The 27832-nt window shown below is 43.6% G+C and overlaps 11 protein-coding genes across 11 annotated transcripts; 5 read left to right on the forward strand and 6 right to left on the reverse strand.

Moving 5' to 3' along the window:
- Positions 1-335: 335 nt before the first annotated feature.
- On the forward strand, positions 336-4684 carry EAE98_008050 (DNA-directed RNA polymerase II subunit RPB2). Its single transcript, XM_038955673.1, has 3 exons — positions 336-3020; positions 3077-4305; positions 4356-4684. The coding sequence occupies exons 1-3, from the start codon at positions 630-632 to the stop codon at positions 4516-4518; spliced, it is 3783 nt and encodes a 1260-aa protein (XP_038807967.1). The 5' UTR covers positions 336-629; the 3' UTR covers positions 4519-4684.
- Positions 4685-5154: 470 nt separating this feature from the next.
- Positions 5155-5462, reverse strand: EAE98_008051 (uncharacterized protein; the record flags this gene model as incomplete). Its single annotated transcript, XM_038955674.1, has 2 exons — positions 5155-5292; positions 5367-5462. The coding sequence occupies 2 exons, from the start codon at positions 5460-5462 to the stop codon at positions 5155-5157; spliced, it is 234 nt and encodes a 77-aa protein (XP_038807968.1).
- Positions 5463-5829: 367 nt separating this feature from the next.
- Positions 5830-6542, forward strand: EAE98_008052 (uncharacterized protein; the record flags this gene model as incomplete). Its single annotated transcript, XM_038955675.1, has 6 exons — positions 5830-5832; positions 5932-5970; positions 6028-6061; positions 6124-6132; positions 6195-6295; positions 6369-6542. 6 exons carry the CDS (start codon positions 5830-5832, stop codon positions 6540-6542), a joined length of 360 nt encoding a protein of 119 aa, XP_038807969.1.
- Positions 6543-7047: 505 nt separating this feature from the next.
- Positions 7048-8245, forward strand: EAE98_008053 (uncharacterized protein; the record flags this gene model as incomplete). The annotated part of the gene is made up of 2 exons (XM_038955676.1): positions 7048-7384; positions 7443-8245. The coding sequence occupies 2 exons, from the start codon at positions 7048-7050 to the stop codon at positions 8243-8245; spliced, it is 1140 nt and encodes a 379-aa protein (XP_038807970.1).
- Positions 8246-9294: 1049 nt separating this feature from the next.
- EAE98_008054 (uncharacterized protein) lies at positions 9295-10529 on the reverse strand (the record flags this gene model as incomplete). Its single annotated transcript, XM_038955677.1, has 5 exons — positions 9295-9454; positions 9529-9903; positions 9955-10090; positions 10144-10316; positions 10366-10529. 5 exons carry the CDS (start codon positions 10527-10529, stop codon positions 9295-9297), a joined length of 1008 nt encoding a protein of 335 aa, XP_038807971.1.
- Positions 10530-11701: 1172 nt separating this feature from the next.
- Positions 11702-13048, reverse strand: EAE98_008055 (uncharacterized protein; the record flags this gene model as incomplete). Its single annotated transcript, XM_038955678.1, has 2 exons — positions 11702-12970; positions 13022-13048. 2 exons carry the CDS (start codon positions 13046-13048, stop codon positions 11702-11704), a joined length of 1296 nt encoding a protein of 431 aa, XP_038807972.1.
- A 1134-nt stretch (positions 13049-14182) lies between these two features.
- Positions 14183-16274, reverse strand: EAE98_008056 (uncharacterized protein; the record flags this gene model as incomplete). Its single annotated transcript, XM_038955679.1, has 3 exons — positions 14183-15688; positions 15753-15823; positions 15875-16274. 3 exons carry the CDS (start codon positions 16272-16274, stop codon positions 14183-14185), a joined length of 1977 nt encoding a protein of 658 aa, XP_038807973.1.
- Positions 16275-18465: 2191 nt separating this feature from the next.
- EAE98_008057 (uncharacterized protein) lies at positions 18466-19476 on the reverse strand (the record flags this gene model as incomplete). Its single annotated transcript, XM_038955680.1, has 1 exon — positions 18466-19476. One exon carries the CDS (start codon positions 19474-19476, stop codon positions 18466-18468), a length of 1011 nt encoding a protein of 336 aa, XP_038807974.1.
- A 1104-nt stretch (positions 19477-20580) lies between these two features.
- EAE98_008058 (uncharacterized protein) lies at positions 20581-21894 on the reverse strand (the record flags this gene model as incomplete). The annotated part of the gene is made up of 1 exon (XM_038955681.1): positions 20581-21894. The coding sequence occupies one exon, from the start codon at positions 21892-21894 to the stop codon at positions 20581-20583; it is 1314 nt and encodes a 437-aa protein (XP_038807975.1).
- Positions 21895-23374: 1480 nt separating this feature from the next.
- EAE98_008059 (uncharacterized protein) lies at positions 23375-23822 on the forward strand (the record flags this gene model as incomplete). Its single annotated transcript, XM_038955682.1, is given in 2 exon segments — positions 23375-23527; positions 23547-23822. The coding sequence occupies 2 exon segments, from the start codon at positions 23375-23377 to the stop codon at positions 23820-23822; spliced, it is 429 nt and encodes a 142-aa protein (XP_038807976.1).
- Positions 23823-24560: 738 nt separating this feature from the next.
- EAE98_008060 (uncharacterized protein) lies at positions 24561-25629 on the forward strand (the record flags this gene model as incomplete). Its single annotated transcript, XM_038955683.1, has 2 exons — positions 24561-24658; positions 24732-25629. 2 exons carry the CDS (start codon positions 24561-24563, stop codon positions 25627-25629), a joined length of 996 nt encoding a protein of 331 aa, XP_038807977.1.
- Positions 25630-27832: the final 2203 nt, after the last annotated feature.

Raw genomic sequence — 27832 nt, forward strand, 5'->3', positions numbered from 1 at the left:
AGATATTGAGACTGTGCAAGGAACAGAGCTTCTAAGATTGAAGAACAACAGAGCTAATAAGATTGAAGAATAAAATTTGAAAGAGATCAACTTGTAGTGCTCTTGAGAATAAGACGTTCAGTTCTGGAACCTCTTGAGCAATCACTGGACAAGTGGTGAATGTATTCAAAGGCTCGCAAGAGAATAATGTAAAGGGGTGTTCTTCGGCTCGGCTATTAGTTTGTCCGAGCCCCACGCTAGTCTCAAAAAGCTAAGCTTGATTTGCAATTCTACGGCTTACACTTTTGCTTGTATGCTCTGGGCAACTTGAAAGGCTTCCTCCAGCTCGAATTATTTCTGTACCTTCATTAATCTCACCTTGAATTCTGAAACTTGAGCCTCAACATCAACAAAACTATTATCATCGTGCCAGTTTCAAAATTTCTTCAAATAATTTTTGTATGATCTTTATGCCATTGTTTCTTTGTTCTTGAGGTCCTTTTTGGTCCTGGGGACGCGCCAATCTTTTGTTTGAGGCGACAGCTCTCAACTTTGCCTTTGCGACAATTCTAACTACAACTCCGCATTCCATCAAATTTCCGACCTCAACTCGACTCGCATACAGATAGTAGAGTTCAAATTAATACACCATGGCTGATTACGAAGAGGGATACGAATATGATGATTATGGAGAGGAGGATGCAGGTATCACGGCAGAGGACTGCTGGACGGTTATTTCTTCCTTCTTCGAAGCAAAAGGTCTAGTTTCGCAGCAACTCGACTCTTTCGATGAATTCGTCCAAACCACTATGCAAGAGCTTGTCGAAGAGAATTCACAACTCACGCTTGACCAAAACAATCCACCTTCGTCCCACGACAATCCTATCGCACTCCGTCGATATGAAATCAAGTTCGGCACCATCATGCTTTCTCGACCGGCTATGACCGAAGGTGATGGAAGCACACAAGTTATGTTACCACAAGAAGCTCGTTTGCGAAATCTTACGTATTCAAGTCCTCTTTACATAGAGATGACGAAGAGTACTCAAGTCGCTGTAGAGCGCCCTGTTCCTCTCAACGAGCTTGATGACGAACAAGAAGCAGAGTTGGTGAATGGCGGAGAACATCCTACACGATTGGTCTGGGAATATGAGGATGGTGACCCAGAAGGCCCTAAAGGTGCTCCACTTCCAGAACAAGTTTATATCGGAAAATTGCCTATGATGTTGAAGTCGGAATTTTGTATATTGAAGGGTCTCGACGAAGACGAACTCTATGGATGGAACGAATGCCCTTACGATCAAGGAGGATATTTCATTATCAACGGAAGTGAGAAGGTTCTGATCGCCCAAGAGCGTAGTGCCGCCAACATTGTTCAAGTCTTCAAGAAGCCAGCGAACAGTGCAGTGTCATACTTGGCTGAAATTCGAAGTGCTCTGGAGAAGGGTTCGCGTCTTATCTCTTCATTGCAAATCAAACTATACGACAAAGGTGACAGCAACCGAGGAGGTTTTGGTAAAACTGTCAAGTCAACTTTACCATATATCAAAGCAGACATCCCTATAGCCATCGTCTTTCGCGCACTTGGTGTTGTATCTGATGAAGATATTTTGAACCACATTTGTTACGATCGAAATGACACTCAAATGCTCGAGATGTTGAAGCCATGTATTGAGGAAGCTTTCGTCATCCAAGATCGTGAAGTTGCCCTCGATTTCATCGGAAAGCGTGGTAACGGTACATCTTTGACTCGTGATAAGCGTATCAAATACGCACGCGACATCATGCAGAAGGAGCTGCTTCCTCATATCTCTCAAAAGGAAGGTAGTGAAACCCGAAAAGCGTTCTTCTTGGGTTACATGGTTCATAAGTTACTTCAATGCGCTCTTGGTCGTCGGGAGACTGATGATCGAGATCATTTCGGAAAGAAGCGTTTGGATTTGGCTGGACCTTTACTTGCAAAGTTGTTCAGAAATCTGTTCCGTAGATTGACAACGGATGTGTACAGATACTTGCAACGCTGCGTGGAAAACAACCGAGAGTTTAATTTAACTTTGGGTGTGAAATCCACAACAATCACGAACGGTCTGAAATATTCTTTGGCCACAGGTAACTGGGGTGACCAGAAGAAGGCAGCAAGTTCTACCGCTGGTGTGTCTCAAGTGTTGAACAGATATACTTTTGCTTCAACGCTTTCTCATTTGCGCCGAACCAATACACCTATCGGACGTGATGGAAAGATCGCCAAACCTAGACAACTGCATAATACTCATTGGGGCTTGGTCTGTCCTGCAGAGACGCCCGAAGGTCAAGCTTGTGGTTTGGTTAAGAATTTGGCTTTGATGTGTTACGTTACAGTTGGTACGCCAAGTGATCCAATCGTCGAGTTCATGATTCAAAGAAACATGGAAGTGTTGGAGGAGTACGAACCACTCCGAGCACCCAATGCAACAAAGGTTTTCGTCAATGGTGTTTGGGTTGGTATTCATCGAGATCCTGCTCATTTGGTCAAATGTGTCCAAGATCTTCGTAGATCACACTTGATCTCTCATGAAGTTTCACTTATTCGGGAAATTCGTGACAGAGAGTTCAAGATTTTCACCGATGCAGGACGAGTGTGCAGACCTTTATTGGTTATTGACAATGATCCTGACAGCACCAACAAAGGTAACTTGGTATTGAATAAGGACCACATTCACCGTCTGGAGGAAGATCAGACGATGCCAGCCAACATGGATAAGGGTGATAAACTAAGGGAAGGATACTATGGATTCCAAGGTTTGATTAATGATGGTGTGGTTGAGTATCTGGACGCCGAGGAAGAAGAGACCGTCATGATTACCATGACACCTGAAGATCTGGACATCTCTCGACAACTTCAGGCTGGTTATCAAATTCGTCCCGATGAAAGTGGTGATTTGAACAAGCGTGTCAAGGCACCTATCAATCCAACTGCCCATGTCTGGACTCATTGTGAAATTCATCCAAGTATGATCTTGGGCATCTGCGCAAGCATTATTCCCTTCCCGGATCACAATCAGGTAAGCTTTAAGTTCAATGATTTTATTCATTCAAGGCTAATTCTATTGCTACAAAGTCTCCTCGTAACTGTTATCAATCTGCTATGGGTAAACAAGCTATGGGAGTTTTCCTCACTAACTTTGATGTTCGCATGGATACTATGGCCAATATTTTATACTATCCTCAAAAGCCTCTCGCCACTACACGTTCTATGGAGTTCCTAAAGTTCAGAGAACTGCCCGCAGGTCAAAACGCCATTGTTGCTATCATGTGCTACTCTGGCTACAATCAAGAAGATTCCGTTATTATGAACCAAAGTAGTATTGATCGTGGATTGTTTCGAAGTTTGTTCTATCGAGCCTACACCGATCAAGAAAAGCGTATTGGTATGAACGTTGTGGAACAATTCGAAAAGCCTTATAGATCCGATACTCTTAAGCTCAAGCAGGGTACATATGACAAACTTGACGATGATGGAATCGTGGCTCCTGGTGTTCGTGTCACTGGTGCGGATATCATTATCGGAAAGACTGCACCAATTGCTCCTGACTCTGAGGAAATGGGCCAGCGCACAAAAGCTCATGTCAAGCGTGATGCATCAACACCTCTTCGAAGCACCGAGAGTGGTCTTGTTGATCAAGTACTTATTACCACCAATGCCGAAGGTCTCCGATTCGTGAAGGTCAGAATGAGAACTACCAAAATTCCTCAAATTGGTGACAAATTCGCTTCGCGTCACGGACAGAAGGGTACTATCGGTATTACATATATGCAACAGGACATGCCGTTCACTAGAGAGGGTGTAGTTCCAGATCTTATCATCAATCCCCACGCTATTCCATCTCGTATGACAATCGCACATTTGATCGAGTGTCAATTGAGTAAGGTTTCTACTCTACGTGGACTTGAGGGTGATGCCACACCATTTACCGAAGTCACTGTCGATTCTGTCTCTAAGCTTCTCCGTGCACATGGATACCATTCTCGTGGTTTTGAGATCATGTACCATGGTCACACTGGTCGTAAGATGATGGCCCAAGTCTTCCTTGGTCCCACATATTACCAACGTTTGCGTCACATGGTCGACGACAAGATTCATGCACGTGCCAGAGGTCCTGTTCAAATTCTAACCAGACAACCCGTGGAAGGTCGTGCTAGAGATGGTGGTCTTCGTTTCGGAGAGATGGAACGTGATTGTATGATTTCTCACGGTGCCAGTGCTTTCTTGAAGGAGAGATTGTTTGAGGTTTCAGATGCTTTCAGAGTTCATATCTGTGATATCTGTGGACTCATGACACCAATTGCGTAAGCCTATGTGCCATCCAGAAAAAAAAGTTATGCTGACCTAATTATAGTAAAATCAATACCGGTTCCTTCGAGTGTCGTCCTTGCAAGAATAAGACAAAGATTTCCCAAATTCACATCCCGTACGCCGCTAAATTACTTTTCCAAGAGTTAGCAGCAATGAATATTGCCACAAGAATGTTCACAAAGAGATCTGGCATTACGGTGCGCTGATTTTGTACGATCTAATTACGACTGGATGGGGGTAGACTATGAATTTCGTGGCAGGGGAAATCTTTGCATATCGTGGCGTTTGGGAGGGAAGAAAGATTGTGACCATTAAGAAGGGGCATTCAAATTATTTGCATAGGATGAAGAAGTTTGATTGCGTTTCTCGTTCGCAGAAATATTCTGCCAAATATTCTACGTCATAGTGCTGAAGATGCACAGAAAAGCATTATATTGGGCGCACATCATGAAATTGAATGGTGCTGCTGTATCATACTAAGATTTTTCTTTACGCATAAAGAACAAGATAATAACTGATAATCTGATCGATGGTGTGACTTGATCTCTTTTGTTTTTGTGAAAGTTCTCTTCAAAATTCACATCGAATCTTTTTCATGGCCTATTTGTACAGGACTTAATATATCCCTTGGATAATGCCATACGTGGCTACAATCATACTCTAGGACTTCCTCCAGCAATTCATTCCCATACATACTCATACATATTGATCCCTAATTTTTGTTGCCGTGTTGCCCAGGTTTGTAATATACATCTCTCTCTCTCGTTCATTCTTCAAACGAGTACCATGATTTGTAATGCCTAAACACAACATATATACTCGTCTGAAGCCGCAGAGGTGTATCACCTCGTAGTCCCATCACTAACATTCTGCACCTTCCTATATTCTTCTTCCATCGCCCGCTGCAAATCGAAATCTAACTGGCGCTCTTTTTTTATGCGCTGTTGTTCCATGTCTCGGATTACGCCTGCGTGCATTGCCTGTGTATTGTTTTAGTATATGTGCAGCTGAGACTGGAAATGGTACGGAGGTGGAATAGAGAGGTAGAACGTACAGCTTTCTCGGCCGTCTGCGCATAATGTACGAAGACTATAGTGCCGGCGGCGAAGAGTGAAGTGCCGAAGAGTGTTAATTTTGCTGCGCGAGACATTGAGTTGATTTTTTGGGAACCTCTTATAAAGAATTATGAGAAGTAACTCCAATTGTCTACAAATATATAATGTTCAGTATGAACAAGACGGGTATCTAAATTTCTAGAATGGTGGAGTCATTGAGAAGCTGCAATCGATGCGATAGGCGCAGACGGAAGTTGCCGGACAGGGGTCTCTACACTGCACCAGGAGAGCTTGTTGCATCTGTTGGAGCTATCTAAGCTTGAACCACTCCAAATCCAACGTTAACTCTCCACTTTCTTCTTGCGCGACGCTGATAACGATTCGAAGACACGATTGATTTTTGAAAGAGAAGATACCTTGACCTTATTGTATTGTTTGTGCAGAGAACAGTCGGATTTGAAGATGGTATGTTTAGTCCGATGATTTGGATCGGGGGTTATGTTAGATGGGCATGGATGGGCTGGAGGTTGGGTTGTGAGTGCTTTGCTAATTGTAAGATGATAGTCGGCACAGAATTCGGCGGGCATTCAGACGTTGCTTGATGTATGTTTGGGCTCTAGGATGATGAGAGGAGGATGGAGATACTGATTGAGAGGTTAGGCAGAGAGAGATGCGCAGAAGATTGTTCAGAAAGGTGAGTTGGAATCCTAGAATGTTGGCAAAGTTTAAATTATATACTAACGTTTCTATCTACAGCTAGAGAATGTGAGTTGATACTTACGACGATACTATGTTTGCAGGATGAGGCAATGCTGATAGCGATGCAGACCGCACAAAACGTGTAAAGGAAGCAAGAGACGAGGCAAAGAAGGAGATCGATGCGTATAGAAAGGAAAAGGAAAATGAGTTCAAAAAGTTCGAGGCAGAGGTACGTTGTGTCTGGAGAGTGGGAAGGGCACTCTAGCTAGGAACGATTCGAGGTTCTAACTTGTTGGGTCTAGCACACGAGCGGCAACAAGAAGGCAGAAGAAGATGCCAACAAGGATGCTGAGATCAAGTTGAAGGAGATCAAGGAAGCAGGCAAGAAGGGGGAGAGTCAGGTTATATCGGACCTGTTGAAGGCAGTCTTCGATGTTAAGCCTGTTGTACCTGAACGTGTTGAAGGACCAAAATAGGGAACTCAATCTTGAGTTTATTTGGGGGGGAGGTCGAGCAATGCGAAATTGTAAGGGGAGATGGTTGTGGTAGTGAAGACTATTAGTTCTCCGCCATGATGAAAGTTACATCGAAGTTACTGTTGTGGTGAAGAGGCAATTGATGATAACCTGTGTATAGACTAGCTCGCGATTCAACAACAAAGATATCCTCTGTTTCGAATTATGTTTCAGAATATGTGCTCAATATGCTAAAGACTCCATACCCACGAATCTTATACAATCCTCTTGTGGATATTGATAATGATAATGATCTTGATCTTGACTTTAGGTGCGTCTAATTCGACTATTTTTAGCAAAGGCCCGTTCCGCTCCTCAAGGCCAATCACATGTTTCCATCTACGTCACTAGTTTTACCAACAAAAATCTAGCCCCGCGAACACTATCAAGCACCTTCTTCTTTCCACCTCGACTCTTTTCAAAATGGCAATGATTTTTAGCCAAACTCAATGTGTAATATTCAATTATGACATTTCCGGTCGCTCGTGTAGCATCGATAAGATGTCTATCTCACAATGTACCACGAGCCAAACGACCTATAATGCTCTCCTTCAATACTTCCCGCCCTCGTAAACTTTCCACCCGAACAACAGATTCTCAAATACAAATACATAACTCAGCCATCCATACTTCACAGAAACTTATTCCTCAGCCACGTACGTCGTTTATTCATGCAGCGGGAATTCATACGTCAAATGTTCGACAACATGAGATAGAAAAGGATATGAGAGATGCGGATCCGAAGGTTAGTGATATTGGAAGGGCGATTGAGGATGATTTTGCTACGATTAGAGATTGTTATGGTATCTTCCCTCGCATGCCTCCTCGATGTAATGTACGTCAGGACACTAATGAGATTAGCTACACCTAAACATCCAATTGTCCTCGCACACGGTCTCTTCGGTTTCGACGAAGTTCGCATTGCGGGTACTCTTCTCCCTGCAGTACAATATTGGCGCGGCATAACAAATGCTCTTCGCGCAAAGGGCATCGAAGTAATTATCGCCTCTGTGCCCGCTTCCGGTAGTATCGAAGAACGCGCCGCGGCATTGGGGGAAGATATTGCCGCCAAGGCGAATGGGAAGAGCGTGAATATTATTGCGCATAGTATGGGAGGTTTAGATGCACGGTTTATGATATCGCGGTTGCAGCCGCCGAATGTGGAAGTGCTGAGTTTGACGACGATCGCGACGCCGCATCGGGGAAGCGCGTTTGCGGATTATTGTTTCGATGAGAGTTGGTGGCATGGGATGATACCGGGGTTGATTAAGAAATTGAATGAGGTGGGGATTAGTACGGGGGCTTTTACGCAGTTGACGAGGAAATATATGGGCGAGGAGTTTAATCCGAATACGCCGGATGATGAGAGTGTGCGTTATTTTAGCTATGGGGCGTCTTGCGATCCGAAGCTATGGAGTGCGTTTCGCAAGAGTCATGGGATAGTGGAAAAAGTTGAGGGGCCGAATGATGGGTTGGTTAGTGTGGAGAGTAGTCGTTGGGGCACTTATAAGGGGACTTTGGTGGATGTCAGTCATTTGGATTTAATCAATTGGACCAATAGGTTGAGGTGGTTGGTGTGGGAGTTGACGGGGAATGTGAGGAAGTTTAACGCGATTGCTTTTTATTTGGATATTGCGGATATGCTGGCGAAAGAGGGGCTTTAGATCGGGTTTTATGACTGGGACATGGGTTTGGAGTCTGGCTGGAACGTATCGACTGATTGGATTTCAGAGATAAAAGCTTGGGATCGGAGAGACGCTTGAATGATAGACACAATGGGATAGAACAGATAGAAATAAAGTTCCTCGGGTAGAAAAATTAATACTCCTTTCCCCCTCTTCAAATTCTTATATTCATCTTCATCTTCAGCTCTTGCGCTCGTATTTGTGAAGATGTTGATTCGCTAATCATTGTATCCCATGAATGAACCCCTATTTCAATCGCTCGAATCCAGTTCTCATCCACTGGCCCTCCTATCTATTACAAATCTTAACAGAGATTTAGCATACTTTCAACTCAGATATCACCTACACTCGTGTAGACGCTTAGTGAATAAGTTATCCTAAAACCTATCTATACATCCAGAAGCAAAATAAGGAAAGTGATATACCTACCTAGGTAGGTATGTCTACATGTCTTACCTAAAAAATAAACACTGAACATCCCAAGAATATACATGAAATCCCACACAGTACTTACTTTACCCCATAGTAAAAAAAATTGAGGCGACATACGGTATCTTCTTTCCCCTGATTATTTGTTTTCCATCCACGTTCTACGACACTACTCTACACTACACTACATGGAATTCGAAGGATGAAAAAATATTTGAAAAGGGGGGATATCCGAGCTTCGCAAACGGAGTAGCTGGCACGCTGTTTGTGACTTTGTAACTACGATTATGAATTTCCAAATTGAAAGACGATGCTCATACGTTACACAATCACAAATATGAAATATGAAAATTCAAAAAGGTCAGGTCATCTTTGAAGAATATAACGATCGTATTGCTGAACTATGTACGTTCCTCCCTCTCTCCATCCATCCATACATCCATCCATCAAAAACTACTTATCCACGAGAATAAAAATATCTTCACTCCCCAAGCCACCCTAAATCTCGTAACCCGCTATCCCATCATCTTCCAATCTCTCCACGCTTTCTGAGATCCTCTCCAGAACTCTCCCGCTTGCACGCTCGCTCGCAAGCCCGCTTACAAAGCCAAAGTAGCACCTGCAGAGCCTACAACAGCGGCAACGACATTTCCGCTACCCAACAAGGAATACGAGTATGGGAGGGAAGTGGTGGTCAATGTACCGACTGGAGCTGTGTTGGCGTATCCGCCGAGATCGTTGTCGAATGCGTTTGCGTATCTATTGTTTTTGTGTGAGTAAAATTGACCAGGAGATGGGAATAATGGGGAGAAGAGAGAGAAGGGAAAACATACCCAGTGTCATCACTGTAAAGCGCAGCGATTGGCTCACTGACATTCTTGAAAACGTTGCTTTGAACCAAGATTTGCGCACCGTCTCTGGTGTCAATACCGGTGTTGGCGTTCAAGAAGTAGCTGTTGAATACGTGTCCGGTTCCGAATCTGAAAGATGGAGTGCGGGATCCGATGTTGGACCAGTAGTTGTTGTGTTGAGTGACGGTGAGATGTCCGGTATCTTCAGCAGCGTTGTTGTCGGAATGGCCGATGAGAGATGCCTTGAAGTGGTCGTGGATGTATGAGTTGGAGATGGTGACCCAGTCGGAGGCGTGGGTGACGTCGATGAGACCGTCGTAGTAGTCTTTGCCGTGGGTGAGATCGGAGGAGACATCGCTGGGGAATAAATTAGTTTTGATTTTTGCTCTAGATTTTTGAAGCACGAACACATGATCAATCCAAACATTCTTTGCTGCTTGAATACCAATAGCATCACCATTGGCAGCCAGGACCTTCTGACTAATGATGTTTCGCACAATGACGTTTGTGGATTTATTGATATAGAGGCCAATTCCAATGAGTGCTAGAAAGTCATCAGTGCTGTCTAGAATATGTTTTTGCAAGGAGAGAACATACTAGCTCCCTTCTTTCCAACGATCGTCTTGTTGGATCCAACTCTAACTTTGACAGAACCAGAGATGGTACCGCTAACGACGATGACTCTTGCAACTTCGTCGTTGGTTACTGCTGCTGTGAATTGAGCAAGTGTAGAGACGGTGGTGGTTGCGCCACCTGCTCCTCCTTTAGTTCTGGGAAATCGTTAGAAAGGTTCAGAGACGATTTTGAGGAATCACTTACCCGCCGTTTTGGGTTGCAAAGCCGGTAGTGGCAACATCGGTGATAGAAGCTCTCTTAGCGATGTTTGCACGCTCAGCAATAGCATCACCTTCAGTTGGTGTTGGGGCAGCAGAGACAAACTGTGCAAGGACTGCGAGTCCTGTGGAGAGAATGGAGAGCTTCATTTTTAAATATTCAGAAAATTTGTTGCAGAAAGACCGATTCGAAAGATTGATTGTAGAGCTACCAACTTGTTTCTTTGCCTTGAGTTGAGTGATTTGTGAAGAATGAGAATCTCGTGGAATCTGTTTCTCCTTTATATATTTTTGATTTCTCGTTCAACCCCCATATCGTCAAACGAGATTTGAGTCTATTCGATGTCAGTACAACCGCAGCCGTGCAAATCTTCACGGAAACCCTTCAGCACGGAAAACGTATCCAGTGACGCTCATCAAATTTGCTCACGATCGACGGCGCTTCCAGACACATTCGATTCCACGAATGAAGAATCTTCCTCATCACAATACAACAACAACACTCCTCTCTCTTGTTTCATCCAGCAAAGTCAAACGACATCGAGCGAGCCAAGAAAGTGCGCATCAAGGTAGCTTTGTACACGCCAAGCAACATAGATGAAGCTTATTTAACACTTAGGTTGGTGGGTCTGTACACTCGTAGATTTTCCGTCCATAGACGATTTAGCACGCTTAGAAATCTGGGGACCCCGCAATATTAGGGGTGCATGTGCGACATTCAATAGAACTCCTCTAGACAAATACGAACTGAACGGTTATTTGCATCACATGTTCTGTGAATTAGTAGCTGCATCATCATGTATCGAAATGGCGACTTTCATTTTTGGCCATACGTGGAAAATTAGTTCCGTACAGGAAAACTATAATGATAGCAACAAAAGCTACACCGGCGGTGTATATTTGCTTCCGCAAGTTCGAAATAGATTGTACTCTATACATATTATCCTTCATGAACAATGTGTTCTTTGAGAAAGTTTAGGTTGAGATTCGGTTGCACAATAACTTCAGTAAGGTTGTGCAACGTCTCATGACCTAGTTAGGTTGTGGAAAAAAGCATTAGCATTATTACCCGCCTGTAAGGATCGACCATCTTGCAGCTCCATTAATTCGCCGAACTTAGAAATGGCGTGTGTGGAAGGGGAAATGCTCGAATTAATTCTTGGCGCAGGAATCGATACGTTTAGACGTACCGAGTTACCTGCCAAATCCATAACACGATCTTCAGTTACCGAGTTGCGGTAAATAACCTGCACAAAATTCCATTCCATCTCGCCCCGTTCAGGTACCTCCTGAGTCAAGTTGCAGTGAAGCCTCTATTAACCTCATTTGCTAAAGAAATTCGTGATCTTTTGACTTCCCTTTTCCTGACCAGAAGATTTCTTCGGGCTTCCATAATTATTGCTGGTAGCGCTCCTGGTCTTCCTATTTGACGCCACAGGCGGAGAATCTTTTTCTGGACTTGCAGAAACGCGCATTGATTTTTTGGGCGGCTCTTCAGTATCAACATTGTCAAGCTCGCGTTTTATTCCATGTTTGTTCTCTGATTTGGGCACTGGTAATGGCGCATTATCCTCAGACCCATTGTGATCGATAGTTCTGCGACCATCTGTATCTGTATGCTCTTCCTTAATTGGTGTATCTTTTGTTTCTTCCTCTTTGATCTTCCGAAGTGCGTCTGCATGCGAAGGCTTAGATGATGGCTTAGATGATGCCTTTGCGTCATTCTTCCCCCCTTTAGCAAAGAAATTGGCAATATTGGACTTGTTTTCCGTGCTTGCTACGGGAACAATGAAATTAGGAGAATCATTGCCCACCTTTCCCACTTCCTTGACAACTGGATAGATTTCTAATTCTCCTTCATATGGCTTTAGGAGAGATTGAAGTTCTTTTGTCCATGATGATCTTTTCGGATCAAGCCAAGTGCGGAGATCTTCTGAACCGTTGTCAAGAACTACTGGCATCCTTTCATGTAGGAAATTCAACTGTTTATTCGAACTTGTTGTGATGATGGTGTAGGTATAAAGTTTATCATCCGAGCCTTCATATTGAACGACATCCCAAAGCCCTGCCATGCACAATAGCTGACCATCCTTTCTCTTGATATAATGAGGAACCTTTTCTTTTCCCTTCTTCAACCATTCATAGAATCCCTCTGCAATAACAACGCACCTCTTCTTTTGCTTCATTGTATTCCACATTCCTCGATTTTCAATCAAAGAATCGTCACGGCAATTGATAGTTTTCATCATCGATCCATAATCCGGGTTACGCTTCGTCCAGAATGGTATCAGGCCCCATTTCATACTCTGGAGTTTATACTGAACTGCCTCATTCGTAAGTTCTTCTTGCTCAGTCACATCCAGTTTGGTAGTTTCTGGCTCGGTGGCGGATCTCTTTTCAGTCTCATCGACACCTTCCTTATGATGTCTCGATCCCGCACCCCAATCCGGTACATTAGCCCGATAAACGATGCCATGATACCCCGGCGCAAAATTATAGCTTTGCCTCGGTGTGCCATCACCTTCATCATCTGGCGCTTCCTCAACCGGCATGTTCTCATTTTCGAGATATTGACGGACCTCTGAAGGTCGCTTTATAATATCAGCAAGTTTTTTACCAACCAGTTATTTCTTATAACTTACCAGGTGTAGAGCGTATCTTCCACACATACTGACTGATGTTACATTGTCGCGTTGAAGTTGGATTGAATGTCGTGTTTAAGGAATGTAGCTATATGCGATGTGGCAGGCGGCCGCATCCACGTCAATGACGTCACTGTTTCTCAGACTCTTGGGACTTTGATATCATATACGAGTATTTGTTTTATGTACTTCTATCTTAACTTTCTCAAAACACCATTTTATAGATCACGAAAGACTTTTGACATGGAGATCAAAATGAGCAGAAATGCATACTTGTTCTTCACGACGCTGATCAGTAACTTCTAACATCCCCATTCTTGAATTTCAGGAACAAAGTTCACCGGGAGGCCAATAGAAACCCTATGTTTCACCTAGACAAACTTCACCAGGATCACCGGGAGTCCATTCCGCCTCTTCCCCACACTTACCCCGGTTCTCCCGCACCGGCAATTATGAATGAACTTCTTCATCTTCCTAGCAAGCTGTCGCCATTGTTCATTAAAATTTGAGTCCCATTGCAATTTCCCGTCTGAAAATCTCCGTAGTGTAGACTGATTATACACGTCGTACCATACATATACAAGTATCTAATACATATACAAGTATCTAATAAGATCTTACATAGTAATTATTCTTTTACTTGCAATCAGATAGATACTAACTAACATTTGAAATGACACAATTCATATTCTAGACGGAGTAGACGGACCGCCGGCTCTCAACCACCTCAATTTCAATGAAACAATTTCAAAAAAGTATAAGAAGAACAAGATGAAAGTACGATACCCACCTACTTGTAATGGATTTATCCATATTGAGATTGTTGTATACGAAACAAATTGGACCAATGATTGAGAAACCCCACTGCCTAGGTAGGTAAGCTAATCAATCCAGTACTCGTTCACCAGTATACATCAAATTAAAATGAGACTTCTGGAGCAAATTCAAAATCGAGTCAAGGTAGCGATTCATAGGTACTCCCTCTATCGTCTATCTACACTCTACCTCATGGGTACCTTTACACCGATGATTTTCCATGAGTCTCATAATTTCATAATGCTATGTCAATCCATGCATACACAGGTACAATTCATGACCTCTAAACACCCACGCTCAAATTCCAACCCAAAAATCAAATAACTAACGGAGATCTCTCAAATCTCAAGCCTCTAAATCCACATCACTCTTCTTTCCACTCCCCATGATCTTTACATTTTCCTGTCCACCTTTGCCCGTCTCCTCAAATTCGCTTCCTTCCTCCGCATTATACGCCATACTAGGATCATCGATTTCTTCCCCGACTTCCATCCATACATCGCTTGTAGCGGGTACAGGGAAGAATTTACATAGAATCCAATACACGCTTGACGCGACAATAAACCCGCAGAAGAAGTTTAGATTATAGATATATGTTGCGCCAATTGGAACTTTCTTACCAATTGCTCCTACGAATCCCACAATGTTGATGAGGATACCGGCGATGTAAGCAGCGTACCCTCTCCAGTGAATACCTGCTGTATAGTAATATGGAGAGGTTTTCTTGGCGGAATACAGGTTTCGAACTTGCAGGTAGCCCTTACGAACGAAGTAGTAATCTGAGATGATGACACCAGCAATGGAAGAAAGGAAGACGGAGTAAGCGGACAGATAGGTGGTGAAGTTGTTGGAGGTTGAGAGAAGATTCCAAGGACACATGACGAGACCGACGAGAGCGCAAACATAACCGCCGCGACGGATATTGATGTAACGGGGTAGGAGAGCTGTCATATCCGTACCTGCAGATACGGAATTGGCTGCGATATTGGTACCGAGTTGGGCGAGAGCAAATGCAGTTGCGATGAAAAATACACCGGCGCGATTTCCGGACCCTCCTTCGGTTAAGAATGATTGGAGAAGATCGAGGGGATTCCAGATGGCTTCACCGAAGATGACGGTTGAAGATGAGGAGACAATAATGCCAACGAAAGATGTGACGGCAAAACCGACAGGGATAGTGATGAGTTGCGACCAGAAAGCATCCCTAGGCTTTCGTGCAAAACGTGCGAAATCGGGATCGTTAACGATGAGAGTTGCGAAGTTGGCGATGGAAGACATAATTCCAGTGACCATTCCCCAGCCCAACGCACTTCCATGGCTTGTATTTCCTTGTTTGACGATTGGTCCAAGACCCTTTGCGCGAACTATAGCCCAGATGAAGAATGAGAGGCCTGCAACTGGTACCACATATGCTTTAACTGTAAACAAATGACGAATTTTGTGGACCGGAAACCAAATTGCTGGAAGCGAGAGAAACCAAAAAAGGAAGAATGACACAAACATCACAGTGTTTGTTCCAGAATTAGGGATTCCATTGTGAATCTTGCCATTGGGCTGCCACGATGGCCAAATTGCAGCGATCATCAATTGAACACACTCTCCTCCAATCCAAGCCTGCACTCCGTACCAGATACAAGCCATGGCTGCACGATTGAACACAGGCCACAGAGCACCCCAAATGCCGAAAGACGATCGAGCAATAACGGGAAAGGAAAGATGATAAGTGGCGCCAATTCTTGCCGTGGATACAATGAAGCAGGCTGCAATTGAATATCCAATCCATACACAAAGCCATGATTGCCACCACGATAATCCGCCGACAATCATGCTCGATGATATCATCCATGTGTTCTAATTGGTCGCAACGTTAGAATCTTACTTCTGGGCAAGAAATGGTCATTGGAGGCATGCTCACAATATTAAAAGAATCCGCGATCCAAAATCCTACGAAATTCCAGGTTCCCCATTGCCTACGTTCTGGTTCGACTGGAAGAGATATCAGTATTTGTGTACTCATACAAGATAAGAATTACCTACCAGGCTTCAAATCGTGGTTGTTTAACATGAGTTGAGCGTTGGTCAATCCAGGTTCGGCCTCTACGGCCAACTTATCGGCCCAGTAGCCAATCTTCGTATTTTTAACTTTCTCCATGATGAAATCAAGGAACCAGCCGCCCGATTCGTCCGAAGAGTGAAATATAATATCTCTGAAGTGAATATCTGAAGAAGAGGAAGAAGAAGAGCGGCGTCTGGGAGAGGAGGTTGATGTATTTCTAGACTGCAAAGAGGAAGAGGGGTTATGAAGTAACGTTGTACCGGTTGCGCTCTCTTGGCTCTTCGACGAACCACTGGTAGAAATTAACGGCGTGCTTTCGTCGACTGGTCTAGTACCGGCAGTGTTCTTGGTTGCTTCACCTCCAAATTTGAAGGCGGGCATTGCATCTATTATATAGATTATTGGATAGACAAGGGCCCTGGACGCCGTCTATGGTCTTTCTCGGCTTATGATCCTCTAAAGTCTTTTTTACCTTCTCTGTAGCTGCATAAAAAATTCTTTGAATCCCTACACAATGTAAAAAAGAAGTATAATCGCACAGGAGACTAGATCTAAATTGTCGGTCGATTTGTCGACTTGGGTTAAGTTTATCAGTTTCTTGTCCCAGTTTACCGGTTCGAAATCCCCCGATAGAAGGAAGGTACCTGGCCTAGTGTTGTCATGTAAGTGAATCATCTACATTTGCTTCTTATCTCTGAAATCCTCTCCCGTGCAGATGCATTTCACCAACCAAGACAATTAATCCAAAGGCAAGGGCCATGAGAAAAGTATATTCCAAACCATTTTCCTTAGTACCAAAGATACGAGAGATACGCAAGCCAGACCCCACGCTGCAAGATCCAGGATCATGATCTCATATGATGAACCATTTTACCATTTGATGCCCAGATCAATACGTTTCCGTGATGTGAATGAGTGATTGATGGCTGGAGTCCCTGTTGATTTCTCTGAATCCTCTCAAATCATAAGCTCCGCATGATTTAGAATGATTTTTATTACCTAGCAGCCTAGGTAGTCGTTTGATCATGGATAGACTAGAAATTGGTGTATCATATTAGCTGTTGATCATCCCTAGCGAGACCTATCAACAAGCACATCGTTATCTGGCAACGTCGGGTGGATTCACCGAGACTGTGATAGTGTCGATAAAGATAGAAGATAGATAAGTAATACAGATAAGGCTGCCATTTTACTCGATGTGATCGAGCAATGAATTGTAAAATTGCGGGGAAGGAACATGGAGATTGTGAGAGCACGGAGTGAGAGAAAATCATATGCATGCAGGTAGGGCGTTGGAAAGATTGCTCGGTGTCCCCGATCCTTAATAAGGTAAAGTGATTGAGTATTCCTGCAAGAATGCGACATATAAGATATCACATCTCCGGGGAATCAGTTGTCCAGTGTTATTGACAGTATAATGGTTTACGGAGTAGGATGTCGCCGTCGCCGTGAAAAGTTTTCACAGCATTAGATCGGGGGCTGAAAACGTGATCAGGTTCAATAGACGTGATCACGTGAATTGACCTCCGATTTCGGTATCCATGAATTCTCGAGAAGAAAATTATAGTAACTCTCCGATGCAATGGATTGATCTTTGCACCCCCGAGAGAGGAGAGAAGAGAAAGGTGGGAACGATTGCCCTCTCGAAAGCAGAAATGATCTATTTCAACGAGGAAACTACACCTCCAATAAGTAAATGTTAGTAATGTGCATTTTTATATTCTATTGACCATAATGATTTGCTTTTCTTGTTTTATACAAAACGTTCATCCCCAGAGCCAAGTCATGACAAGCTGAGAAGCCATGGCGATGGTTCCAACGGCAAAGAGTTTAGCAATACTCTGGAGTCGAACCGGGAAGAGAGCTATCATGCCGTCCCTGATCGGATTCTAGGAGCAATCCAGGTGCAATACTCTATGAAATTTTAAAACTAACCACGGTGGAATTGATGGGTTAAATTCTGACAAATTCAATCAACTGGTCAATACTCGATATCCTCAGCAGGAACAACATTGTGCTGCACACTATCGAATGGAGTAAGACATGATTTGACCCCGAGGGTGAGAACTTTGTAGATGGACTAGATGACTAGCATACGAGCACGATTACAAAATGAGCTTGAAGTTTCGAGCCAATGGAGTAAACGCTGCCTCAGACTCAGCAGTCAGCGGCCTCCCTGCTTTCAGTTCTTCAAGGAATGGCCGGGGATAATACTCGTGTAGCGTTCAGTCAACGAGGTTGGATGATATTGCTTAGGATGTTGCTTTGACTGTCTGTCCGGCATCAATTTCCATTTGGTTATCGGTTCTACTTCGTCGACGAACGTACGCTAGAGGAGAAGGCAATGTATTACTCTTCAGAGGAGAAGATTACAACTTTTTAAGCATAGTTTGGATCATAATGTGGAGCGATTCAGTGATAAAAGTCACAGAGATTACTTGGATGAAATGGAATCACAAAACATAAAATAGGCTAACAGGTACTTAAAAGTACAGCAGATTTGTTATTCATCGAATAAAATTGTCAGAAAGATTTGTCGCCGACGCTCCTGAATTAAGAGAGAAGACACATCCTACTTGTCGTCTTTCAAACCAACCATTGCCAACGAATCTTTCCAAAGTCGAGCCTCAGCCTCAGGATCGTAAGCATGCCCTGCAAACCCTGCACCCGTAATCTCGTGATTGTCATTCCCACGAGTTGTCTTTCCGCACTCAGCAAGATATTCTCCGCCCTTACTTTCCCATTCCTTTCCAATGGCGGCCCACACTGTTGTTGCAGCGCCCTGCTCTGGCGTTTTCATTATTTTGTATGCGCTTTTATCCTTTTTCAATTCTTCAACCACTGCAGGGTCCATATACTGCATGAGTCCCGTTGAGGCAATTACTCCAGGATGAAGACTTGTGGCGTGAAGCCCTCGGGATCCGTAGCGCCGCTCGATTTCATTGGCCATATAGATATTGGCGGTTTTGGCTTGCCCATATGCAACCCATTCATTGTAATCAGTCTTCTCGAAATTGTAGTTGCCTGATTCGTTGATCGGTGCTACGTGATGGGCAGAAGAGGCGAGATTAACGACTCGAGATGAGAATTCTGGGCTGGCACTGGCGAGGAGAGCTGGCTTCAAAAGCTCGAAAAGGAGGAAATGAGATAGATGATCGACTCCAAATTGCTTTTCAAAGCCATCTTCCGTAAGCTCCAGTTTTGGCAGAGCCATGATACCGGCGTTGTTAATAAGGATGTTGACTTGGTTGTTTGACTTCTGGAGAATATCATTTGCAGCGGCACGTACGCTGCTAAGTGAATTGTTGTCCATCTTGACCAGTTCAGCGCGTCCTGGTGCGAGGATTCCATCCAAAGCTTTCTTGGCTTTGTTCAAATCTCGTGCGGTCAACAACAGTTTTGCGCCAGTCAAAGACAGAGCACGTGCTGTCTCAATGCCTATTCCAGCCGAAGTGCCTGTGATAACAATGACTTTTCCAGCTAGCTTGCCCTCCGCACCTTCGTCCTTGATGATTTGCATGGCTGTTGGACGAGCATCCCCAGGGCCATTGGGATTCAGATGAACTTCTGCGTATCGAGACATCGTGATTGAGAGAGAAAGTATGTTCGGATTTGGTATTTGAAATTTGGTGATGATGTAGAAAATGTGAATTCTAATTTGGGAGACATAGGAGAACTATTTATATTTCTTTTCGTTGCTTGAACCTTCAATTCTGGACTTTCGGCTTGGGAACCTTAACTCCTGGACGGCGATAGAGATTCATAATTTACCTTTGGTATTATAAATCAACAGGAATCGGACTTTTCTTACACATGAGCAGTCAAAGCTGGACCTCCTCCCTCTCCGTCTTCAGCTATACTAGAGCTACTACTTACTTCACGACCCATTTCATGCATAATCCAACATCTCGGCGTGCTGCGGAAACAAGAAATCCGACAAATCTCGCCTATTACGAGACAAAAGGACTATTGTATCCTGGAACAGGGCTATATTCTTGATCACGCTCTCTTACTAAAGTAGCAAAAACATGGCTCGGTAGAAGGATGTGTCCCGATATAAGGATGTGTCCCGATATAAGGATGTGTCTCGACATAAGGATGTATTACGGTATAAGGATGTGTTTCGATATAAGGATATAATGATTAGTCATCCGCCTCTGTTGGTAGGTATATCAGGCTATGGAAGTTCAAATCATTTCTTTCCCATCTTTTCAATTGCATATCAACCACTTCACCATACAATTGAAATTTGTTTGATGCGAATATTGGCTTATATATACTTCTCCATACGCATCGAATGGAAACATTTTTCCCCCTCTGGCTGAGGAAGGGAAGGGAGGAAAGGGGAAGGGGCCCTGTGATCTTTACCCTCCCCCTATCAAGAAACATACATCGACAAAGGTGGAAGAAATAGTTATGACCAAAAAATTCCGCACACACCTCCATACTATGTTCTTAAAAATTTACAATACGGCTTTGTTTTAGAGAACGTTTCAAACTTTTGAATTTGTAGCATTGAAATTTCTACACAGCTCTTTGTCTGGAAATTTGTCACTTTCAAGGGGGATGTAGTATGATATGGCGCTTGCAATTCAATCAATATCCTCTATCCTTATGCCTTCCTCACTGGTTCTTATATTACAACTAGGAAGAGATTAGACCAGGTAGAGTTCTTTCCGATCATCATCTAAAAGACTTCAACAGTCGAGCTTCCAATATTTGCATTCCACGTTATCAGCCTCTCGTTTCTAGATGCACGCCATTTATTGCTTGCTTGGATCAAATCATCACATCCTTCTAGTGCCCAGCTCCATTTTTTCACAAAGCCGGGTGTAACTTCCCAACTTTCTACATTCCATGGATGACCCCAGTTGATCATACATTTACGTCCAGCTGTGTAATCATCCTGATCTTCGGAACCATCGATACCAAAATCGTTTTCTTCAATTGACGGCAGTGCTGCTAAAACATCACGCATTTGTAATGTGCATTCATGAGAATCTGGTGTTGGTGTAACATAATCTGGGAAAATATCACCAAAGAGGTCCCGACACATTTCTTCAGGCACGAAATTCACACCTTTCTGAATGAGGTTATTCCGAAATTTCGGGAAAGGAAACATATTTATAACGCCCGTATGGGCACAGGTCATCTGCAATTCCGTTGGATATAGTGAACCAGGCATAAGTATGCCATCAAGAGGATGGACGACTGTTAGGCCGCCACAAATTTTAGTAGCAAACTGTTTGATAGGTGCTGTCAGAGGTGATGCCTTGAGAATGAGTGTTGATGCAAATATCAGATCTTTATTAGACATCAAAGCCCGATAAGAATTGTGTTGAACAAGGTGGATAAAATGATCAGATGATATCGTAGGTGTCGCTGATATATTCATTCCGGTAGCGAGGCTGGTGTTATTTGCTAAAGAGGTGGTTGTTGATGCCTCTGTTTGGGGCGAAAATGAGATTAGAGATTGGTTGCATGTGCCCGCAGAGCTTCCACATGGCAGCGAAGAGGAATTTCCGCCCGATGGATGATCTGGTGTCAGAATTGTGTGATCCTGTTTGAGGGAATTTTGGAGCCTCATCTCGTATCTCCGTCTGAATTTGACAATCCAGCCATGAGAAAATTTTGGCGTCACTAAACCCCGTGACTCGTCTGATTGATCCCATAGCTCCTTGGCCTTTTGTCCGATGGATTTGTGTGTAACTTTACCAGACCCAGCCTCCACTTCTTGAAGCCAATCTGTGAGTAAAGTCTCTAGCCAAGGCCATTGACAATTTCGTGTTCGAAATTCAGAGTCTGAAGCATTAGAGACATCTAGATAAGCGAAGCTGTTGCTAAGGCTTCGACTGACGATGGACTGACTAATATTATAGCCGAAGCGAGACTGAAACCACACTCTCACTTCAGACTGGGAAGGCTTCGGAGTAGTTGTCTGGTAATATCGACGAAGTGCGACCCGTTGTGAGTGGGAGATTGGGGTCCGAGAATCAGCCATGGTATTAGATTTACGTGCTAGTCAGGAGTACGAAGCGCGATTGTGGCCCAAATCGTGGGGAAATGGATGATTATTGTAGGAAATTTAGAATAACTTCCATTCCACAAAGTGAGAAAAAAAAGTATGAGGAAAGTATCAAAATCTGAAGAGTGATACCAATGAAGTGATGCAGATTGTGAAGATGGAGAAAATATAATAGAGTGGCATGAGTGAAGAAAGCTAATTTAGATTTTAAGTTTAGCTTGACATGAAATCCTTAATAAATATTAGATACCGGTACGAGTATACACTAAGAATTTTAAGTTTCGGGCCAACGAAGCGAAGAGAGAGATTACTAATCGTTATTGGTTTGATAATATCGCTGATGTGGACGTATGGGCTTTTCTGCAACGCCAAGAGGGTAAGAATAATGGTAGGCTATATATAACGCAAAGCAAAACAAATCGTGACGGCGTTACAAAGCAGTATGTCTCAAAACAAAGCAATGCTCGCTCTCGTTGCAATTAAATTTCTAGGATCATCAATTCCCCAAAGGCAAAGGAGCATCGTACTCCCTCCTTGAAGCGACCGACAAAGCCTTTTCCCTGAATTGCTGCTGTTCTAGCTAGAGAAAGAACGTAACACGAGCGGACAGGTACCGTATAGATATTATTGGATTGTTACGCAAGATTCAGCACCTAATCCCCATAGCGTTTTCTACAGTAGAGTTTCAAAAGGCTATTCTACCCACTGGCCACCATTACAAGGCATCTTTAAGGTTTGTGGACGAGACTCCTAAGATTTTGTCCCAAGTTTCAGTTGGAGAAGACTCAGATATCCAGTACGTTGTGCAGCTGCATGCCATTACAGAGACTGTCACTCGCCTCAGCGAACATCGGAAGCGTAACCACAACCCCATAATCCAATCAACCTCTCTCTCGACCTACACTAGCTGCATATCACCCTCTTTTTGACCTGAATTGGCCATAAATCCTCCCCCCGTCATTCCCCAGGAAACTCGAGATTCAATGATTTTTAAGACACAAGCAAGCAAGGATATGTCCTCTATGAGCGAAGTTTCATTCTGAAGAAAGCATTATCTCATTTGATCCCTTAATATTGTTTTGCTCCTCACATCCAGTGTTTAATTTTTATAAATTCACAATGGCCAAAAGTGTCTTTATTGCTGCCGCTACCGGTGAACAAGGTCGCCCATTATCTATACTATTACTTCAGCTTGGTTACAAAGTACAAATCCTCGTCCGCGTTTCCTCTTCCAGCGCGGCCCAAGCTTTACGAGTTCTAGGAGCGGAGGTTCATACTGGCAATTTAGAATCCTTTGAAGTAGTTGCTAGCGCCATTAGCGGTGCGGACACTATCTATCTCGCCCTTCCGCCAAATCTGAAGAACGAAATTTTATATGCGAAGAATGTGCTGGAAGCTGCCCAGCAGGAAAAGGTGACCCAGGTGGTTTGATCTAGCGTTGCGAGAACTGGAGATCATGAGACTTTCCATGATTGGGGCAAGGAATATCCATCAGCACAGTATTGGATCCAGAAAGGCGAGATTGAGAAACTGGTTCGCACTTTGGGTTTCAGTTACTGGACAATTCTACGACCTGCGTTCTTCATGCAGAACTTCTGCTGCCCAAAATGTGATCATATGTTCCTAAGGCTTTCAGAATTGCAAACGCCTCGAATTGCGTTCCTCCCCAGCACGCTTCTAGACCTCATCAGCGTTGGGATATTGCTCGCTTTACTACCAAAGTTATCCAATCACCCAATAGATATTCTAAGAAGACTCTCACGCTAGCTGCCGAGAAATTGTCAGCCGCTGAAATAGCTGATCGATTGGGTGCGGTGAGTGGTAAAGAGATCACCGTTGAATACCTACCCGATCTAGTGGCGAGGGCCCTTTGGAAGCAAGGCAATGAAGTTGTGGGGGCATAGATATGGCAGCGCGATGTTCGTTATAATGTGGATATTGATGCTTTGAGTGAGTATGGGGTATCTTTAACGCCCATGACAGAAGCTCTAAGTAAGGAATCCTTGAATTGGTAAAATGGCTTTTCACCATTCCATGTGTAGAATTGTTGAGCGGAATATGGTTAGCCACTTCGGGATATGCGGAGCTGTGGTCGATTTAACATTTAGCTTCGGGTGTCTACGCTGCGGTGTAGACTGAAGCTTGGCATAGTTTTACTCGACGGGAATGAGCCGACACCTGGACTCGAATATGAGTTCTATGTTTTGGAACGAGATTGAAATTTGAGTGATTGCTTAACCTACTGATATGTTCTCTTCTAAGGAAAGATCATCACGAAGTCGCAGAATCACCTTAATAGCCCACATTCAATGATTTTTAATTCGATGATGAGATTCTTTGGATCTGATCATAAGAAGATTACCACCTATTCTAGCGCCCCCGTCTTGCTTCTCGGTATATTTCTCGTGCGTACCCATTATGCATCCTACTGCTAGCGATTAGTGGCTAAAGAAGCGACGTCCACCTTTACAATGCACAAAGAGATTGGTTGCTTTTTAAGTGAATGGGGCCAAGCATCATGGTGTCAAGGATGTAACGTCCGGATATCCTTATATCGAGACATAGTGTCATTGCGTTTTCAGATTTCTAAGCAGACTTGTCCGTAGTGGAGAACAACGCCAGTCAACGCCAATGCAACAACGATGGCTATCTGCCAATTAGCGGTGCAACTTAATTGGAGAATATCGTTATTCACATTTCTCGCACAATCCTCACATGTGTACAATCGAGTTTCTTGCTTGTGTGTAGCTGTAATTTCTATCCCCCAGGTTGTATAATCTCACGGGACTTACAAAATCAGCAATATCAGATAGATTAGCGCTCTCTGGTGGCAACTTTACTGCCACACGGCACTCTACGACTTATGACTACATTTCCCCAATCAAGCTGGACCTTGCTGGAAAAAATGTTTTAGTTACAGGAGCAGCGTGGGAGGATGGGGTTGGATATGCTACAGCTACAGCATTCGTGCGTGCGGGTGCTTCGGCAGTAGCATTAGCTGATCTCCACGGCGTATCAGACGATCTTGTCACGAAGCTTAAACTGACTGCAACGCAAGCCGGACATTCGGAGCCCATGGTGCTGAGCTGTACCGTTGACATCTCGAAAGAAGAAAGCGTTCAAGCAATGTATAAGATCGTATCAGAACGGTTTGATGGACGTCTGGATATCGTCATCAACAATGCAGCTCATATGGAACCATACAAGCCGTTACTCGATTCAGATCCAGATGTTCACTGGCGAACTTGGGAGGTCAATATTCACGGAATCCTAAACGTTGCTCGTGCCTTCCTTCCTATGCAGCTTTTGGCTCGTGCAAACAATAACGGCTTATGCACAATGATCAATGTATCCTCTTCAGGTGCATTGAGCGCTCGTCCTGGAAGTGCAAGTTATCGGAGCTCGAAGCTTGCAATTTTGAGGTTAACCGAATCTTTACAATTGGAATATGGCGATCAAGGATTTCTGACCTATTGTGTTAATCCGGGTGCGATCAAGACGAAGATTACTGAGACCGCTCCTGAGGAGGTGCGGAATCGGTTTCCTGACCGTCCAGAGATAGCTGGGGATACGATTGCATGGTTGGCTTCTGAGCGCAAAGAGTGGCTTGGTGGACGATACGTAAGCTGTCCATGGGATATGGAAGAACTTATGAAGAAAAAAGATGAGATCATCGAGAAGGATCTGCTTAAAATGAGGATGGCATTCTGAGTTGAGATCTCCTATGCCCGCGTCGAATCATGGCTGACTACGCCAGATTTAGCCATATCCCTTTAAGTCTTTCGATGATTCTACACGATGGCTCTCCGTGTTCATGATATGATTCAGTCGGACTTTTTTACTCACAATGTTCTCTACTTCCTAGATATCTAACTGGGTGGTAAACCGTAGAACAGAACCAATTTCCCATGCCATTTTATCTTCACCGCTTCCTGGCAGAATCATGAGAGCACGTGCTTAATCGGGCCGTGTCGGCTTGTGGGACCAACCTCGACTCAGCCTCGAGTCAGCCTAGTATACTTTCCATCCCGTCCCGTCATTATGACTATTTTAAAGTGACCACTCACTTAATTCTTACCATCCAAGACGGCTCACGAACCACTCGAGATATACACATTGCCCAGATATGATTTGACTACATTAGTTATCTCTACCACTCTTGTTCTCCCACCACCACATCTCAACCTCCCATTTCCAGGGTTCCCCAGATCAAGCTCACCCGTTTTTACATAAAATCGCTGCACTACAACCTCAAAGCACCACAGCATGTCACCAACATGGCACAAGCATACAATATCTCGTATAGATCTTGATCGTGACTTGCTCATTTAGGAAATGAAACGGGTCGGCTCGTATGCGATATGCAACAAACGTAACCTCAGATATCTCGTCAAAAACTTCGTGCCGTAGTTGCATCTTTTTATGCTAGGGATGATCACGTGTGTGTTTTCGAGGCTTGCGAATGGTTTGTGAACTTGGGTAATGCCAAGATGGGCGTGTGGTTTGTATTTGTAGACAAAGTCTGGGTATCAAGAATGCTACAACTGGTGATTCTAGTATCTGGTTAGCGGGCGACATGGGCGCAGAGTTCGTCTTGTCGAAGATTCAGATTCTGGGTTATATTGATACTTGACGGCTGGAGATAATCGATATCAAAGGTTAGGCCATCACTATATCATGTCAGTGACATTGAAATACGGAAATTGCAAGAATCCCACAGCGATTTATTCACCTAGTACCCAAAATGCCATACGTTCGCGGTCTTTTTTCACTTGGTTGTTGTTCTTTTTTTTTTTTTTCTGAAAAACTCACGGCACGTGAGTTTCGCTTGACCGCACTTGGTATGTCTGTGAGGAGGGTATCTTTTGATTTTTCTATCCAGAATTTATTGAGTTCTGCATCATTTCAAACTCAGTATCTTTATATCGTCTTCACACAAACTGATGTACTCATGAGCTCACGCGGATACCAATCTAATGGTTGATCTTCAAAAAGTCTTCGATGTATAATCTTTGGCCATTATTCCAAGGACAAGTACTAATGTTCCGATTGTGTTACGCTATCGAACATCTGTACAGTATCGCTACGCTTAGAAATGATGACATGCTCATGGATGGCGGAGAAGAGAAAGTTGTCTCGAGTTAAAGCCAGGCCAACCAAGGAATAATAAATCGAAGAAATGTAATTTATGCAGGAAAGCACAAGGACATATAACCAAATCAGACGAACTGAAGGGTACCCCCGAATCTCTCGATCGTCAAGTGGGAGTCTTGATAAAATAATGTGGAAACAGTGGACTTCCTTGATCTAAGAATTGTAACAGTTTACGATCTCTTCATGACCACATTTCACATCTGGTGGATCTTCATATATATACCCGGTTGCTTTCATCACTTGGTGGTGCAGCGGCTTCCAAAATACCGCAAAAGGTGCTTCTTCTTTCAGAGATGTGAAAAGCAAAAAAGAAAATAGAAGTGTGTCATCCACTTAGCACAGGAACGTGATGGCTGCTAGACCAAGATCATAACCCGATGTAAACCTCCAGGAAATACAGAAAACTGCCAGATGTCGCTTTTCAGGCGGATGAACTTGGGTACTTCAAAGGCTAAATCTACTGGATACATACAATGCTATCATCAGAATTATTCTTGCCGAAACTTTAATTTATAGTGGGGCTCTGCTATTGACTTCAAATGCAAACAGTATTTCGTTATCGTCTACAACTGCCGGTGGTTCCATTAAATTCACTATTTCATTCCTCTCTACAATCCTAGTCGTTAAATTCGATAAAGCCTTCCAATGCGTTTAAAATTCTCATTTCATTTCACTGATGTTAGAAAAAAACAATCCGTATTGCAGAGTAAAGACAAAGTTGTTCTATTCTTCCTCTTTCTCGCGTAATGCTTCCTATGTA

This window comes from Botrytis deweyae (genome assembly GCF_014898535.1).
Source record: "Botrytis deweyae strain B1 chromosome Unknown BDEW_020, whole genome shotgun sequence".
In the NCBI taxonomy this organism is placed as follows: domain Eukaryota; kingdom Fungi; phylum Ascomycota; class Leotiomycetes; order Helotiales; family Sclerotiniaceae; genus Botrytis; species Botrytis deweyae.

Bases quoted from the DNA above. Each gene is read 5' to 3' on its own strand.
- EAE98_008050 (XM_038955673.1), top strand. From the start codon at position 630: ATGGCTGATTACGAAGAGGGATACGAATATGATGATTATGGAGAGGAG. The intron at 3,021-3,076 runs GTAAGCTTTAAG...ATTGCTACAAAG, and splicing joins CCTTCCCGGATCACAATCAG to TCTCCTCGTAACTGTTATCA. The intron at 4,306-4,355 runs GTAAGCCTATGT...ACCTAATTATAG, and splicing joins GGACTCATGACACCAATTGC to TAAAATCAATACCGGTTCCT.